This window comes from Drosophila arizonae, unplaced genomic scaffold (assembly GCF_054131065.1).
Source record: "Drosophila arizonae isolate 15081-1271.41 unplaced genomic scaffold, UAZ_ARI_1.0 ARI_Backbone_115, whole genome shotgun sequence".
Lineage (NCBI taxonomy): Eukaryota > Metazoa > Arthropoda > Insecta > Diptera > Drosophilidae > Drosophila > Drosophila arizonae.
In genome coordinates this window covers 12,970-31,831 of record NW_028315218.1, presented here as the reverse complement: position 1 = coordinate 31,831, position 18,862 = coordinate 12,970, and the positions used below count along the sequence as shown (strand labels likewise).

At 40.6% G+C, this 18,862-nt stretch overlaps 2 protein-coding genes across 3 annotated transcripts; one reads left to right on the top strand and one right to left on the bottom strand.

Annotated features, from left to right (window-relative positions):
• Window positions 1-5,351: 5,351 nt before the first annotated feature.
• Window positions 5,352-6,446, bottom strand: LOC149267749 (uncharacterized; the record flags this gene model as incomplete). Its single annotated transcript, XM_089476202.1, has 1 exon — window positions 5,352-6,446. A coding segment is annotated over exon 1 (966 nt), but the record flags the coding sequence as incomplete, so codon positions are not given.
• A 22-nt stretch (window positions 6,447-6,468) lies between these two features.
• LOC149267748 (uncharacterized) lies at window positions 6,469-13,818 on the top strand. 2 transcript variants are annotated; one of them, XR_016271466.1, is made up of 2 exons: window positions 6,469-13,169; window positions 13,256-13,818. XR_016271466.1 is itself a non-coding variant. In XM_089476201.1 (2 exons), exon 1 carries the CDS (start codon window positions 9,959-9,961, stop codon window positions 10,832-10,834), a length of 876 nt encoding a protein of 291 aa, XP_089332327.1. In that variant the 5' UTR covers window positions 6,469-9,958; the 3' UTR covers window positions 10,835-10,862; window positions 10,956-13,818. The 2 variants fall into 2 exon arrangements, 1 of the variants encoding a protein (XP_089332327.1); XM_089476201.1 differs by having other exon boundaries at window positions 6,469-10,862; window positions 10,956-13,818.
• Window positions 13,819-18,862: the final 5,044 nt, after the last annotated feature.

Genomic DNA, 18,862 nt, shown 5'->3' with positions numbered 1-18,862 from the left:
GCCGAATCATTTTCTACTGGGAACATCAAACTCAACTCAAACACCTGGAGATACTAGCGAGTATCCACATCGGAAACAATATCGGATTTGTCAACAATTGAAAAACAACTTTTGGAAACGTTGGATTCGAGAATATTTGCCAACACTAACAAGACGCACAAAGTGGAACGTCAAGAGAAGGCCTATACAAATAGGAGATGTTGTCATCATATGTGAGGACAATCAGCCGAGAGGCAGTTTTAAGAAAGGCGTTGTAATCAGCACCATTCCAGCTAGAGATGGAATCATACGTATAGCGGAGGTGAAAACATCAACGGGTGTTTTGAAGCGTCCCGTATCTAAATTAGCTATTCTAGATGTTATTGGTAAAACTCCCTCGTAGTTTTACGGTGGGCGGAATGTTGTGAATTATAATATATCAAACGTTAATTTCGAATTAGATACCTATTGCACCCCTGTAAGTTATCGATAGGTCGCAGCCCTGGTCTCAAGCTTCGATATGTCGATCAGTTAGTCGTAAGAAAGAGCTGAAGAACGGCAGCACAACACATAAAAATAAATGTATACTTTTATATTGTTTTCATTTAATTATGTTTAAATAAGATTAATCCGTGAAATATTGAATATAACTATGGACAAATGGAATAAACCAATGGAAAAACAAAAGAAAACGACTAAAAGTTATTATATTTTCGTGATGTAATAAAATGAAATTACTTGCTAGCAAGAGTAGCAACACCCCCAATGGGCGTAAACTTATAATTCTATAGACTTTATAGAATCATAACTGTTTGAAGCTGCCGAGCTTTTTCGACAACTCTGGCTCCAATCATTTACGAAGGCAAAAAATAAAAACCAAAACGATATAATTTAGCTTATTATTTATTAATTTAATGCCGAGTCTGTGGAAACTGTTTAGGCAAAGTTATTTCGATGCGAGAGTGAAAAATTTGTAGGTGTTGCGCGAATGAAGACTATTTTTGTACAGAGTTTAAAAGAATATAAATAAAGAGGAGTATGCAATTAACAGAGCGGATGAAATTTACATATGTATGTGTGTTATGCTTTGTTATGTGCAAGAGTGCGCTAACAGCGAATGAGAATGACAAAGGCAAGAGATTAACTTAAGAGAAGCTTATTTAACTATTAAGAGAAATTATTAGCTGCTGCGCCGAACATCCTCCCCACCGTTAAAATACCATGACTTTTAACAGGATCATCAACCGGAAGGACGCACAGCTTATTGACAGCTCGACATGTAGTTCCAGTGGGTGTACGCAGAACAGCGACTCTCACGACTCCATCGGCTCCAGCAATGATCTCAACGACCCGGGCTAATGGCCACTTCAAAGGTGGCAGGTTTTCGTCTTTTACACAGACGACATCGTTGACCTTGATAGAAGGCCGTGGGGTCCGCCATTTTCCACGCTGTTGCAGAATTGTGAGGTATTCCTCACTCCATCGCTTCCAAAACAACTGCTGTATGTATGTCATACGCTGCCAGCGATCGAGGCGATTGCAGTTAATCCGAGATAGATCTGGTTCGGGGAAGTCGATAAGTTGTCGACCAATCAGGAAATGCCCTGGAGTGAGAACTCCAAGATCATCAGGGTTTTCTGAAATTGGAACAAGAGGGACGAGAATTGATTATAGCCTGAATTTGGCACACCAATGTGCGCAGTTCATCGAAACCAAGAAGTGCCGATCCCATAGACCGATATAGGTGCCTTTTAGCTGTCTTCACTGCTGCCTCCAAAGACCGCCAAAATGTGGCGAACGAGGAGGTATGAATTTCCAATCGAAGCTGTTGTTGATGCAGTAGTTGTGAACTTCAGTACGATGTTCCTGGCTCAAAAATAAACGTCTCAGATCCGCCAACTCGTTCCGTGCACCCACAAAGTTGGTTGCGTTGTCTGACCAGATGCATGTTGGAATGCCGCGCGTTATAACGAAACGCTTGAGGGCGCCCAAAAAGGCAGCTGTCGACAGATCCTTTGCAAGCTCCAGCCATACAGCCTTAGTTGTGAAACAAACGAACACGCAGACGTAGCATTTTACTGATGCTCTATTTCGTCCATCGGGCTTGTAATAAAAAGGTCCACAATAGTCAACTCCAGTGATTGTGAATGCCGGTGAGCACTGTGCACGCTCCTTAGGCAAGTCTGCCATTATATGCTCAACTAGGCGAGGCCGGGATCTGCAGCAAATTATGCATTTTCGCAATTCTCGGGCAAAATGAAAATGGATGAAAATGGGATATTATAGCGAAGGTTAAGGGATGGTTTTTGGGTAAAATAATTGGGTGACGCGCATCGAAGCCGAGAGTAGAATGCCCCAAACGACCACCAACTCTTAGTAGACCAAAATCATCCATAAACTGGAAATAGCGAAAGAATGGCGCTTGACGAGTGTATATTCCTTCCATTCTGTAGGGCAGAGTATTCCGTTTGCAACTGAGCTCTTTGAGCAAGACGACATAATAGGAACGATCCTTGACGCAGATCATCCGATGATAACTCAGGTGATTTTATTTTCCGGATGAATTTATGAACATAACCAAAGATTCGCTTCATTATTCCGAATTAATTTATGTACTTGAATGACAAAGAGTTGTCCACATGCTCTGCCGACAGCAAGACTCTTTGACGCATTTCAGGCAAGCATGCTTCAGGCAAGCAGTGCCTAGGCCAATAACATTTTTCCTCTTGCAAAAAAGAAGGTCCATGCATCCATAATTTCGAGTGCAAGAGCTCTAACGGTGCTGCTCCTTTAGATAACATATTTGCAGGATTCATCTCAGTTGGCACGTAATGCCACTCCATGCCGATTGTGAGCTGCTGTATGGCACAAACCTTGTTAGCAACAAAAACATTGAATTTGGATGGCTCTTCCTTTAGCCAAGACAAGACCACCGCTGAATCTTGACCAGCAATGCATCTCACATTCGAACAAGTTCAGTTTCTCTATCTCGCTTATCAAGTTCGCAAGCAGAAATGCAGCGCATAACTCAAGCTTAGGCACAGTGAGGGTCTTTAGTGGGGCGACTCTAGCCTTGGAACAGAGTAGATGCACTTTAACAGCATTATTCTTCGATGACCGAAACATAAACACAAGAGCCATAGGCCTGAAGGCTAGCATCGCAGAAGGCATGTAATTCAACTCTTGCTTTAAGCTGGAGTACATAACGAGGAAAGGTTGCATTGCCCACTTGATGAAAGTCCTTACAAAATTCGCTCCAAATCGTTTCCAATGATTGTGGTAGACTCTCATCCCATTGCAGCTTGTCTCTCCACATGCGTTGCAAGATGATTTTTGCCCTAGTTAATGTTGGTCCGATCAAACCTAACGGATCGTAGCATCGCGCAATGGTTGACAGAACTGAACGTTTTGTGTGTTTTCCAACACTAATTTTGGGCTCGAAAGTGAATACGAATCTATCCTCTCGAGGCTCCCAGATGAGTCCAAGAGTTTTTGTCACATCGGTCCCATCGCCGAGTTTGAGAAAACTCTCCTGCTCGATTTCTGGAACTCCGCGAAGAATGTTGATTGAGTTTGAGCACCATTTTCTCAATTTGAAGTTGCCTCGCTCAAGAAGATTTTTAGTTTGGTCCATTATGTCGCGAACTTCTTCAACTGAATTGCCTCCTGAGATCAGATCGTCAACATAGAAATCTCGCAAAACAGTTTTAGCTCCTAGGGGGTATGATGACGACTCATCCATTGCTAATTGGTGCATTGCACGAATAGCCAAAAAAGAAGCGGGCTTGGTCCCATAAGTGACGGTATTCAATTTGAAGACTAGAATGTCGTCGTCTGATGAGTTTCGCCATAAGATACATTGAAGCATTGCATCAGGCTCTGAAACCTTCACACACCTATACATTTTACTAATATCACCTGTAAGTGCAATGGAAAATGTGCGAAAACGAACGAGTGTGTGAAACAATGTAGCTTGTATGGTCGGTCCTGACATTAAGAATATCATTTAATGAAAGCCCAGATGTGGTAACAGCCGAACCGTCGAATACCACTCTCAGCTTTGTTGTCGAACTTTCTTCTTTGTATACACAATGATGAGGCAAGAAGTATTTGCATTTAGAAATCTCTGCGCTGGGCACCGGTGACATTTGGCTGAGATCAATATATTCTTTCATAAATGCAGAGTATTTTTCCTTCATAGCATGATTTCGAGCAAACTTACGCTCCAAATTTAAGAGCCGACGCTTGGCCTGCACATAAGAGCCGCCCAAAGATTCGAAGCCTTGCTTTTTTGGCAAGCAGACTAAGTATTCCCCTGAAGACAATCGACGATGAGTTGCGATGAAATGCTGCTGACAGTGGAGCTCCTCTGTTGTTACCTTGGCGATAGGCTCGAAAACGTGCTCCACTTCCCAAAATTGACGAACCAAATAATCAAGCCGAGTGCTGAGATTGGTATCATCGGAAGCTCTTTGAGTTACGATGAACGATGAGAGTTTGGGGGCCGATTGCCCGCCACCTGATATGATCCAGCCGAGTTGAGTTTTCTGCAAAACTGGCAACCCAGGTGCCAACATAATTTGCCCAATACACAACAGCTCAAAGAAAAGACCAGCTCCGATGAGAAGATCAATCCGCTGTGACTTATAAAATAAGGGATCAGCTAACTTTATATTTGAGGGTATGTTCCAACTATTAGTAGACATTGAAATTCCAGGCTGATTATCAGTAATCGTCTTGGCGATGATTGCGCTGATGGTAGTTGAGTAATCTGAAATCCGCGATTTCAGAACGAGATCGACTGAGTATCCTTCAGTTGAGAAGCTAGCATCTCCAATGCCAGAAACTGCAGTAAGCGACTTTCTTTTTCGGAGCTGAAGCTGATTAGCGAATTGTGTGGTAACAAATTGAAGTTGAGATCCTGAATCTAAGAGTACACGACACGGAGCGAATGTTCCAGCTCGATTCTTAACAAGGATTATAGCAGTGGCTAGAAGCACAACATCAGACGAATGAGGCGACAGATGGGCTTGAGGCAAAGAAGGTGACATTGCAACCATAGCAGAGGAATGTATTGCATTTGTTTGTTGGACAGTGTTGGATGTATCTACTGAAGATTGATTGTAATGCAATAAGGTATGGTGCTTCGATTGACAAGTGCGGCAGGTACTAGATTTGCAATCTTTCAGCTGATGCCCCTTTCTTAGGCAATTTATGCACAGAGCGAGTCTCTTGGCCTCCTTATGTCGTGCAATGGGTGGCAATTGCTCAAAACGCTTACATTGAAATATCATGTGGCTCGTGTCTTCGCAAAACACACAACAACTGGGAGTTTTGGAAGCAGCAAATGATATTCTTAAATGTGTACTCACGATCTTCCTTGACTTGCCAACCTGACCATCCTGCAAAACTTGATCCACATTTTCAAGCATTCGACACCGCTCTTGCAAAAACGTTGACAACTTGGCCCACGATGGTAACTCATTAACCGATAAACGTTCCTCCCATTTGGCCTGAGTGCATTTGTCCAATTTCTGCAACACTGTTTGCACGATGATACAATCAGCGACTTTTTCCCTCGATGCAAGAGAATCCATAGCACGAATGTGAGATGTAACCTTATCCGCCAACTGCCTCAGTCTGCCCACAGATGAATCTGCCTTCTCAAGCCCAAATATCGCTCTGATGTGTGCCTGTAAAATAAAACGTTTATTATCAAATCGACGTTGAAGAATATCCAGAGCGACGCTATAGTTAGCCCTATTTATTTCCAATGAGCCGATGGTATCCAGCGCAGCACCACTTAAGCAGGACCGAAGATGTTGGAGCTTCTCAATAGGGCTGAGATCAGAGTCAGCATCTATGATCGTTTTGAACATAGAGAAAAAGTTTTCCCACTCAGTATAGATTCCACTAAATTTTGGCAATTCCAACTGCGGCAAACGCGACCGATTTGACATAATGAGCACTGGATGAGCATTTGTAAAGCTTGTATTAAGTGTCGAAGAAAACTGTTGATTTGGCCGACTTCCCAGTTCACGTTGAAGCAGGGCCTTAAACTTCAGTAGAATTGATTCAAATTTCGCAGGTAAATCACTGGATATGGACTCAAAATCTGATTCTTCTAAGTTCGTGTGAACCGCATCGAAATTTGACTCTAATTTGATGATCGAGTCCAAAAGTACACGTAAATCACACGAATCCATATGGCTTAATTTGTCCGCGTCTGATTCGGCATATAGACTTTCGAGTCTATCGAACAGCGCTTTCGTTTTACGCTTTAGATAAGTGACCTGAGATGCAGGCACTTGATCAGCACTCGATTCCAAATTATTCATTTTTTTTTAATTTTAGTCACAAATGTAGTCAATTATGTTCACTTTTGCAAAAGCACTTGCAATTGTAACGCTAATGTACAAGCTAATAGTTCCACTTATGCACATATAATTTATCTGCACATTTTATATGCAAGCCCACTGTACGTATATACATATGTAAGTACGTGTGTGATCGAGACAACTATTTTCGGAATAGCTGTGCAGACGCTACATAAAAGGCGCTAAACGCGATGATCCACGGACGAAAGAAAAAATGATAAAGATAATCAGAATGCAAAGCCACTGCATGCAGATTATCTGAGTTTTGATTTATGTATGTGTGTGTGTGTGTGTGTCTTCTACGATTGACACAGCTTTTTAGGTTTGCGCGCTTTCTATGCAGATGCAGCTGAGAAGGCGCCAACCGCGATGAACGAAACGGCAATTAAAAGAGGATGCAAAAAACTCAAGACAATTGCATACACATACATATATGCAGTTCGAACGAAATGTTAAATGTTTTACAAGGTTGTGTCACAATGAAATTGATAATTTGAATGCACTATCTTGCACAAATGTTTTGTAAATTTCACTGATGACCGACGCCAAGATGGTGTAATAACTTTTAACGCGCTAAGCGAGCACCACAGAGTGTATTAGGAACACGTCGGGGTCACCAAAATGTTTGAAGCTGCCGAGCTTTTTCGACAACTCTGGCTCCAATCAGTTACGAAGGCAAAAAATAAAAACCAAAACGATATAATTTAGCTTATTATTTATTAATTTAATGTCGAGTCTGTGGACACTGTTTAGGCACTCTCGATGCGAGAGTGACAAATTTGTAGGTGTTGCGCGAATGAAGACTATTTTTGTACAGAGTTTAAAAGAATATAAATAAAGAGGAGTATGCAATTAACAGAGCGGATGAGATTTACATATGTTTGTGTGTTATGCATTCTTATGTGGAAGAGTGCGCTAACAGCGAATGAGAATGACAAAGGCAAGAGATTAACTTAAGAGAAGCTTATTTAACTATTAAGAGCAATTATTAGCTGCTGCGCCGAACACATAACATTAGCTGACGTGCAAAATTTTAGCGCTCCAGCTGTACAACTCCTGAAGATACAGTTTTATCCGATTTGCCACGCCCCCAATGGGCGGAGATATATCCGCCATAGCTCGTGATCGTGGGTGGTCGACGCGGATCTACATACCAAATTTCATCTTTCTTGCTCTTCAACTAACATGATTTGTGGTATATCGGAAAATGCATTTTCCGATTTGCCACGCCCATAGTGGGCGGATCTGGAAAATTTTAACACTATAAGAGATATCCACGAGTATATGTTCCAAATTTCAAGTCTTTAGCTTCATACGGACATACGGAGGGACGGACAGCAAGACGGACATTGCACAGAACCAATATACTCATTTCACTTTCGTGAATGAGTCTAAAAATAAAATAAAATAAAATAATACGAACTGAAGCGGAGTGAAGCGGAACAAAGCAAGGTAAAGTAAAACAAAGTCAAGCGAAGTAAAAGCAAAGAAGATAAAGCGAAGTCAAGTCAAGCGAGATAAAGCGAAGCGATGTTAAATAAAGTGAAGTAAAAGAAAAGAGGCCAAGAAAACTGAAACAGAGTCCAGCAAAGTAAAAGGAGAGTAATAAAAGCAATGGTGGACAGAAATGAGGTAGACAAAATGAGGTAAAAGCAAGCAAAGGAAAGCAACCAGAGTAAAAAGAAGAAGAGAAAAATCAAGTAAAACTGTAGTGAAAGCAAAGCAAGTTGGAGCGAACAAACTAGGATAAATGAGTAAAAATTGAGTTGGACGAAGCGAGCGGAAAGAATAATAGAAAACAAGTAAGAAAACTCTAGAAACTAGATCAAGCGAACGAAATAAATCGGAACATAGATTAAGTGGATACGAGGAAAATAAGCCAGATTAATAGTGTAAGATGGAAGGATGAACATCCTACAGTTCGGGACTAAGGAGGAGTTGATAGCTGTAGCACGATATCTCGGCCTTGAGGATGACGGCCGCGTGGAGGACCTAAGAAAGAGATTGTCGTCGTTCATCCAGGGCGGTAACCATTCGGCGGAGGTCAAAGTGCGACTGTCCAAACGGGAGAATGGGTTCTCTACGGGAGGTGCAACGCCGAGTATGGGCGCCGCGCGTAGCATCAAAACCCGATCTTCGAAAGATCCAGGAGGGTGGTCTCATTTTGGCAGCGCCGCTGAGGCTTAGCGTGCCGACGGCGAGTAGCGCGGCTTGGAGCCGGAGGGACGAAAGGTCAAAGGAATGATGCAGCGGTGGTGAAATGAGGATTGAATGTCGGACTCTAGTATCCTCACCGCCATCGGAGAGGCACCCACCTTGAAGTATCGCCGAACAAGTTATGGGAGCGCGTCGCCAGCGGGAAGGCGAGTCCTTTAAGGACTATTTAATTTAGCTGAGATTGCCAATGCGGCAGGCTAGATACAGACCGGCGCAAGAGCTGAATAGGGCATACGAGAATGCCGCTCCGGAGTACAGACGGCGTCACGATTTCACGCAGCTGACACAGTGGCTGCAGAATTTTAAAACGTGCAGAGTCAGCGGAGGGAGCAAGAGAAAATGACCTCGGTGGTGACTGCCTGGCCCAAGCCAGCGGACACGCGGAAGAACAACCCTTTCCACACGAAGACATCTGGAGGACAGGCCGCGGGGCAGAAGGAGACGCCGGCTACGACACCGTCAGCGGAGGCAACTAGCCGGACGTTAGATCCGTCGTAACGCGCCAGTGCTATTCTGCCGACACTGTGGACTGCGAGGGAGTGCTGCGAACAGAGCAGCGCGGGAAAGGGCAAAGGCGCCCTCCAAGGGAGCGGCGCGGCGCCGATTAGATAATGAGAAAGGTACTCGCTCCTAGTAAAAGAATGGAAGGTCGTCGCGACGGTGGTGATCGGGGGTCAAAGGATGACCGGCACGATCGACACCGGGGCCACGCGCAGTTTTGTCAGCGAGGATTGCGTGCGACAACAGGCCTTGCGGGACGAGTGCTGCCAGGTGGAGTCGCGAATCAGGCTGGCCGATAGATCGGCGCTGAACGTGACGAAGATGATGAGGACGGACGTGGGGTAGACAAGTCATGGAGAAATGTAGCAGCGGTTTCAGAGTTTACGCATGTGCGTAGATTATCGCCCACTCGATCCCAGATGCACACCCTGTTCTGAGGATCCTTCACATTTTTGGAGAGGTTGCGACACTCACGATTCATATGCACGCTGGGTCTAAGGAGCGGAATACACGGCGTTCACGGTGCCAGGCAGAGGACTGTTCCAATGGCGAGTGATGCCATTCGGCTTGCATTCGGCGGGTTCGACATGCCAGAGGGCACTGGATACAGCCATCGGGCCTGACATGGAACCCCATGCGTTTGCATACCTAAATGACATAGTGGTCATCGGGGCGACGAAGGAACAGCACGTAGCTAATCTGAAAAAAATCTTCCGGCGATGGAGTGCGGCCAATTTGAGAGTCAACAGTAAGAAATGCAGTTTCTTCCGGGAGAAGTTGCCATATCTTGGCCACACGATAAGCGGCGAGGAGATTTGCACCGATTCCGCTAAAGTCGAGGCGATCCGGAGCCTCCCATCACCTTCGAACCTCAAGAAGTTGCAATGTATAGACGTTTCGTGACAATCTTCGCGTCGCTGGTACAACTAATGATGAGGCTTCTCAAGAAGGATCAGAAGTGGATCTGGGGCGAGGTGCAGGAAGAGGCACTACGGGAGCTCAAGGAGAGGCTAACAACCGCGCCTATCTTGGCCTGTCCAGACTTCTCGGCAAAGTTCGTGTTGCAGACGGACGCCAGCGACTACGGCTTGGGTGTGGTGCTGACGCAAGAGGCCGAGGGTCAAGAACGGGTGATAGCCTACGCCAGTCGAAAGTTATTGAAGGCCGAGCTGAACTACTCGGCACGAAAGATGCGGTGCTACCTAGAGGGCTACAGATTCGATGTGATCACGGATCACCTGGCGCTGAAATGGCTCAACTCAATGGAAAGTCATCGGATAGACGAGGAGAATTTTATCCCATGGAAGCTCTGCGACCCCAGCTGTTTGAGGAGCAGAGTGATGAGGGAGTGCCATGGTGCTCCCACGGATGGACCCCAAGGAGAACCCGACGGAGAGGACGAATCACTCGGTGAAGCCTCTGATAGCGAGCTGCTGCCTGGACTGCCTGACTGGAGGCCAGCGCTGGGCTCGGAGGTCCTGTTACGACAGCATCAGCTGTCGAATGCGGTGGAAGGATTTGCGGCGGTGGAAGGATTGGCGCCCAATTTTTATGGCCCATACAAAGTCGTCAAATTCATCTCACCCAATGTGGTGCGCCTGACGAGGGAAGGCGAACGCAGGAGGAAGGTGGCTAACATCGCACAGCTGAAGCCATTTCACCGAGGAGAGGAGGAGATTGAAGCAATCCTGGAAGTTGGAGCCGAAGAAGCGGTGGATGAGCCGCGGCCGGCGTTGTTTCCCGACTACGACGTGATTTAGATCAATATCGCTAATCACTAACTTCCCCGTAAATACACTTATTAACGCTAACACTAACGTAGTAGTTAGAGGGCCAATTCGGTCATTAACATGAAAGGAACTAAAGGTCTTGAACTTACAGGGAAGTACAGAAATGGAGGATGTCATCGAGATCAGCAGCGATGACAAGGGCTCGGTCCGCGTCGAGGACGCGAACAGCGACAGCACGGAGCCGTTCTCCCGGGAAGAGGTGCGAGGTCGGCAAAGGGAACCGAGTCTGGGTAGGGAATACTACCATCGCCAAGAGGAGCACCGTCGACAACCCCGCCCCGGAGATCGCGGCGCGGGATGAAGCGAAAGAAGAGCACGCGACTGTAGACCGGGCACGGTCGAAAACCGACGCCTATCGCTTGCGTCCCTCTCCAGCGCGGAGAACTCGACGGAACAAGGTCAGACAGCCGAGCCTAGGCGTCGTGGGCGGCAACGACGAGGACGACCGGTCCCCGACCGTAAACCGGGCCCCCACATTCCTACTAGCCAAGGGAAAGCAGCAGACGGCGCCGAGGGTTCATCCACACGTCGGCGGCACCGGAAGGGGTGTAGGCCCGGGAGTGGCAAGGCGCGCAGCGGATGACGGGATGAGTCGGCGGAGATCGACTCGAGCGAGGAGAGGCACTAATGGGCAGACATGGTCGAGTTGCTAGACGGCTGGGAGCCGTGTCTCGAAGAAATGTTCGGCGAAGAAGACGCAGAATCGAAGCGGATGCTGAAATTTGTAGACGATAAGATTGGTAGTGAATAAGCTGAAGTTGTGAAGTTATATTTTGAGTTGCATTTCATAGCGAATAAGTTGAAGCCAGTGGATATATTTTGTAGCAAATAAGTGAAACTGTTGAATTATATTTTGTGGCGAATTAGTTAAAGCCAGTGGATATATTTTTGTAGCAAATAAGTGAAATAAGTGAGTTGAATTATATTTTGAGTCATATTTTGTAGTGAACAAGCTGAGTTATATTTTGTAGCAGATAAGTGGATGTGTAAAGATGGGAAACGCACAGGATTTGTTTTCGGTGATAAGAGCGACTGCAGCTATGGCTTCCGACGACTTGGAATAGCTTGTTCTGTTCTTTCTGTTCTTTTGATACACATTTAAGTATAACTGAACCTGGGGTGTCGCTGGCCTCAGTGGCAGCGCTGCCTGTTGTATAATATGTAATATGTAATACTAACATAGGTAGCTTATATATAAGAAGTGAAAAGTAAACTATTGGAGTAAAGCGTGTTATGCACATACATACATATATTCTGCAAGCGGTCACTCCATGGTATTCATGATGAGTCGGCTTGTTTGGGGTTCGATACACTCTTAGCATGTCATATTTCGGTGTACTTGAACTGCACTTGAATATGAATAAGTTTATGCAATAATGAGTAAGTGTCGTTGCCTTCTAGTGTAAACAATTATTGACATAGTGATGAGCACAGTGAGCTCTCGATATGTACAAACCACATCTCCCTCCCTCCCACCCTTTTGAAAAATAACGTAATCACATGAAGATATTTTTAAAATATGTATATATATATATATATACATATTTTATATACATATATATATATATATATATATAAAAGAGAGTTGTGTAAAAGTGTCCAAGCACTTATAACTCGAGATCTGCTGGAACAATTTTCATGGTTTTTGATTTGTTGGATTTGTCTCCGCCACGAGTAGGTCAGTAGATCTTTAAAATACTGAAAAAATTTGACGAATACTTGAAAAACTCGGTTTTTTTCCCTAAAGATTTAAATTTCCATTTATACTCAGTAGCCTTGACAACAGTGACACTTTCGGTCCTGTATAGAAGTAAATAAACAAATGTAGTCAGTCAGTCTACGGCACAGCCTCGAGCAGACCTGACTATTCAAAAAAAAAAAAAAAAAAAAAAAAAAAAAAAAAAAAAAAAAAAAAAAATTCAAAAAAAAAAAAAAAAAATCAACAAAAAAATTCCAAATCAAAAAGAAAAATATTTCAAATCAAAAATCTGCAAAAATTAAAAAACTTAAAAGATTAAAACCTGACTGTTCAAAAAATAAATAAAAAATTCAAAATTCGAAATTAAAAAAAAAAAAGTTAATTATTAAAAAGTGTATTTTTGGCTTTTTATATTTTTGGACTTTTAAACTTTATAAATATTTCAAATCAAAAATCTGCAAAAATTAAAAAAAAAAAATCAAAAGATTAAAACCTGACTAATCAAAAATAAATAAAAAATTCAAAATTCGAAATTAAAAAAAAAAGTTAATTATTAAAAAGTGTATTTTTGGACTTTTACAAAAGCTAAATATCTCGAAAGTTCAGGTATTTGTTTGTCTCAAAGATAAATTTGTGTAAATTATTTATATTTATATTACTCGATTGTTTTATATGGTTTTGTGCGAGGGCAGTATTACTATTAATAAAAATGCCGCGTCCTAGAAGATCTAATCTTTCCCGGCGGACCCATAATGCAATTAGGCAACGGAATTATCTGACGAAGAGCGAGAAATCGCCCGAGAAAGGCTCCGCGTTAGTACCCAGCAAAGAAGGGCCTTAATTCGTGCTTCTCAAAGAGAGGCAGCCCGTGAAATGGCAATAAGAAATGGTTCAAGGATTGATTTGAATCGAGCAGCGTTTCGATATGATTGCACCATTGATTACAGCTTGAATCGTTTAGTTTGCATTGGTCCAATGTACGTTGTTTGCCAGCATTGTGGCGCATTGAAGTTGGCTGGTGAAACGCCCGGTTTGTGCTGCCTTAGTGGTAAAGTGACATTGCCATTAGTGGTCCCGCCACCAGAGCCATTGCGTTCTTTATGGCGAAACACTAGAATCACGACATTTTCTAGCGAACACTCAAAAAAACAATGCCTGTTTCCAAATGACTTCATTTGGGGCGGAAATTATTGGAGACGGATATAATCCGACATTTAATAAATTAATCAGAGTGTATCCCAACCTGAACAACATAGCTTTCAACAATTTTTTACCTAGAAACAATATAGAGGGCAATGCAACGTTTGACGGGCCATCTAGTATATATATATATATATATATATATATATATATAATAATAAAACCGACGTTATTGTTGAGATAAAAAAAAATTTTATTCTTAATAACTTATGTACAATCGGTCTTAGAGCTGAGTTGAAAACTGAAGTTGAATTGATGATTTGTTTGTCTTATATAGCTAGAAATATGTATCGATGGTGGCGTGATTGTGGCGAAGTGAGTGGCCTGATCGGTGACTCCCAAATATGCTGCGTATGCAGTTCCCACGGGAAGGGTTTAGTGCGTTGGAGTGCGATTCGTTTGTATGTGTGGACGATGGGATGATTGTTGCTGAGGCGATTTGTTTATAAGTAGTCGCTAGGGCGATTTGTTTATGTTGAGTGGCTTTGGTGCAGAGTGATGATTGTGGGTGAGTGCTGATGGATATATTACTTCCCCATCCTAAAGAGATTAGCCTGTCCTCAGGCGGAAAATGTAGGGTACAATTGTGGTATGGTTTCTAATGGTGCATGAATTTCGGGGAGTGGTTGCTCTTCTGGTGTTGAATTACTTGATGTTATAGCTGTTTCGTGTCTTATAATAATTTTCTTAGATATTGTTTTAAATTTAATGATTACAAATAGTATTAGACTTATAATAGTAATTATAAAAGTTGTAGTGGTTATAATATTGAATGTCTTATTATATTTAGTATTTTCTAAAATTATTTGCTTTGTTTGTAGTAATGATATTGGTTCTGTTTTTGTGATATTATTTGTTACATAGATAGTTTGTGTGTAGTCGGAAAGTGTGTTTACAATTGAGATGTTATTTATTTGAAGGCTACAATCATATATTTTAATTATATTATTGCCCTGAATATTAATGTTATTTTTATTACAGTTTTGAATGATTTCTGATTTTGGGTAGTTCCAAGTTACAATAATGTTCGGTTCTATATAATTGATTTGGTATGTTTTAAATGTTTTGGTATATTTACATTCTGTTGATTTTTGAGTGATTATGCTACTTATACAATCGTTTGTTTCTTGTTTCTTTGTGGCTCTTATATATGCTTTATTATTTAAGATGTAGTAAGTCTCAAAAGTATTTTCTATTAATGTATTATTTTGGTTATCTGGGTATGGTAAAATCTTATAAAGTGGTGTTTTGCTTATTTTCTTCGGTACATGCGAAATTATGAATATTTCGTTTGTGTCTGATTTAAACCAAGTAGAAGTCTTTATGTTTAGAATTTTTTCAGAATTTATATTTAGCATATGCTGATGCTGTAAAAGTTTGGGGTTGAAAATGCCTAGTCTTGTTAGTTGCATTCCTAACTCAATATCTTCTATATATTCTGTGAAGTGTTCTATATTGAATATCAGATAATCTAGTTTCTTTTCTGCCTCTTGTGAGGTGGTTAAATTATTGAGCAATTCTATGTTTTTATTTACTGCGTTTATTAAGTAGCTTAAGTCATCGTTTTGAGTTAAATTGTTGATTTTTTGTTCTAATTCTTCTTTGTCGGTTTGGTCTAAAGTGCCGAAAAGATATTTACTTACTGTTCCTATTGCATTTATTAGGCCTCTTTTATTTCTTTTAATAATTTGTATGCCATTCATTTGGCGATTTAATTTGTCTATTAAGTATTTTATATGCGTAATGTCTTTAAACGGTTCTGTCTCTTTGAGTAGGTTGTTATACGTATTTTGTATTTTTGTTAAATTCACTGTTAAGTAATGATATTCGTAGTCAGATGGCAAGTCCATGGTTCCTGTTTTGAAAACTAAGTAGCCGTTCGGTGCTTCTATTGGGTTGATTTCAATGCTTTGATTGAGGGTGGGAGATGCCATTGATAAAACTGATAGTAGTAATATGGTGATTTCTGAATTAATTGTCGTATTTACTTTCGTTAGTCTTTTTTTTTCGTTTGAATTTTGATTTGTAATGTGTAGTTTGTCGTCCTCTATTAGTTTCTATGTAATGTTTTTCGTCAGTTTGTGTTATTTGTCCTGTCTTCTTGAATGGAGTCGTTGTTTTAGTTTTAACTAATGGGGCGTGCTTATAGTCTGTGTCTATTTCGAAGTCGATTCGGTTTTTGTTGAGATTTTTGATTTGATTTATCTTATTTGCTTGTGTATTATATTCAGGTGTACCTGCGTATATAAATATGTCAGCTGGGGTTCTGTTTGTTGTCAAGTGTTTTGTCTTATGGTTATAAATATATAGAATGGTTTCGAATTCGTCTGTTTGTTTTCTATGTCGGATTCTGTATTAATAATTCTAAGTTTTTCGTTAATTGTTCGGTGGAATCTTTCTATGTCTGAAATACCGTTTTTGCTAGTGGTGATATTAATTTTTACCTTTTCAGGATTGTAACCAAGCTTGGAGAGCTGCGCATATAAATGCTGAATCTTTATCTGCTTTTATTTCGATGGGCTTTCCCATGTCATTGAAAATTTTTATGATTGCTCTTTTAGTTTCGAGCCAATCACGACTGTTTACTTCTACTAAGTTTCCGTATTTCGAATATATGTCAATGCAAGATAAAAATTGTCTGTTGTCAATTAAATAAAAGTCCATGACGTATTTGTCTCTGGGATTGTATACTTCTGGAGTGATTTCAAAAGTCAGTTTTGTGTTTCTGTTTTCAGTTTTAGATAGATTGCAAATTTCGCATTCGTTAATGATATTTTGTATTAGATTTTGGTGGTCTGGAAAGTAATATTTTTCTCTGAACCAGTTGGTCGTTTTTGTAATACCGGGGTGGAGTAATTTCTTATGGTTTGAAAGAATTATTTCTTTAAATTCTGCAAAGGTGAGGATATCTTGTAATTTTGTTGAAGTTCTTAACGTTTTCGTTTTACTATCGGGATTTATAATATCAGCGTAAGCTTTTTGGAATATTGGGAAATCTGAGAGGTGATGAAAGTATAAGGCATTATTTTTTAAACAAAGATATTCTTTAATTATGTTTTTGGCAAGTGTATCTGTCATTTCTATGTATGTTATTTTTATTTTTGTTTTATGGAAATAATGTATTATGTCGATTTTGTCTTCGTTACCTTTTATAAATTCGATTTGTCTGTTATATAAGTTTAAAGGTCTTTCTGAAATAGGTATTAAGTTTTGATTGTCTTCTTGAGCACTATGAATGGTTGCTCGGGAACTGTTAATTTCTTCTCCTAAAAGATTTTCTTCTAGTTTGATTCTAGAGAGGGCATCTGCTACGTGGTTTTCCTTTCCTGGTAGATATTTAATAGTATAGTCGTATTCAGTTTAATTTAATCTTCCATCTTTGTAATTTCATGTTTGGTTCTTTAATATTGTGTAGCCATACTAGTGGTTTATGATCGCTAAGGATTTGGAATTTTCGACCGAAGAGATATGGTCTGAAGTATTTGGTAGCCCATACGATGGCTAATAGTTCTTTTTCTATTGCTGAATAATTGAGTTCGTGATCATTTAAAGTTCTACTTGCGAAACAGATTGCTTTGTGGTCCTGTGAGAGGACTGCTCCTATAGCCACATTACTTGCGTCTGTGGTTAGAGAGAAAGTTTTATTGAAATCTGGATAGATTAGTATTGGGTCATTTGTTATAAGTACTTTCATTTTCTCGAAAGCTGAGATGAATTCTTGGTTAGTTATATCAATTTTGGATTCCTTTTTCAATCCTAGAGTGAGTGGTTTTGCTATTTTGGCAAAATTTGGAATAAACTTGCGGTAAAATCCGCAAAGACCTAGGAACGATTTAATTTCTTTTGGTGTCTTGGGAATTGGAAAATTTACTATAGCTGCTACTTTATCGGGATTAGGTTTGATTCCTTCTGTTGTTATTATATGTCCTAAGAATTGTGTTTCCTTTTTTAGAAATTCGCATTTGTCTAATTGGAGTTTTAAATTTGCTTTGCGTAATCTGTCAAATACCTTTTTTATGGAAGCTAAGTGTTCATCTAGTGAAGTTGAGAATATGATTATGTCGTCGAGGTAAACTAGACAGTCTTTGAAGATTAAGTCTTCTAAAAGGTTATTCATACATCTTTGAAAGGTTGCAGGGGCGTTTTTTAACCCGAAAGGCATACGGGTGAATTCGTAATGCCCTTGTTTTGTTGAGAATGCAGTTTTTGCGATTGATTGAGGGTCCATTTGAATTTGATGGAAGCCCTTTGCTAGATCGATAGTGGTAAAATATTGGCATTTGCCAAGTTTATCAAGGATTTCATCCATGATGGGTATTGGGTATTTATCATCTATTGTGATTTCATTAAGTCCACGATAGTCAATGACTAATCGATATTTTTTTTCTTTGGAAGCGTCCTCTTTTTTAGGTACGATCCATATGGGTGAACAATAGGGTGAATTAGATTTTCTAATGATTCCCTGTTCTAACATTTCGTTAATTTGCTTGTTGACTTCTTGGTCAAGAATTTGAGGGTGTCTATAAGGGTATTTATAGATGGGGTCCTCATGTTTGGTTATTATTTTATGTTTGATTGTACTAGTAAAGGTCAAATTTTCACCTTTTCTGTACTGAATGTCACTATAGTCGTGAAGTATTTTTTTTAATTTATTTGTTTCTTCTGGATTTAGATGGTCCAGTCTGTATTCGTATTTTTCTTCAATATTATTATTTATTTCGTACGAAAATAAGTCGTACTCGAATTCTGTTGGAGGGTAAGGGGTTTCATTGGAAATTTCTTTATTATATTTGAATTTGAAAGTGTAGTTCCCTATGGTTATGTTATCTTCTGCATAATTAATGATGGCTTTGGATGCCGAGAGGTAATTTCTACCTAATAGTATATCGTAACTGTCTGAGAAATTGTGACAATAGAATTTTTGTATAGTGGGGCAGAGTTTGCTGCTTGCGAATGAGACGCTTTTATTGAGTTCTATTATACCTTTAATGGTTTGAACTTTTAGATGTTCTTTAGTTTCTGGGAAATTGAAAAAGTTTTTGTTAATAAGGTTTATGGAAGAACCTGTGTCTATTATGCATTTAAGGGGTGTATCATTT

Excerpts from the sequence above, each read along its gene's own strand:
- LOC149267748 (XM_089476201.1), top strand. The coding sequence starts at position 9,959 with ATGTATAGACGTTTCGTGACAATCTTCGCGTCGCTGGTACAACTAATG.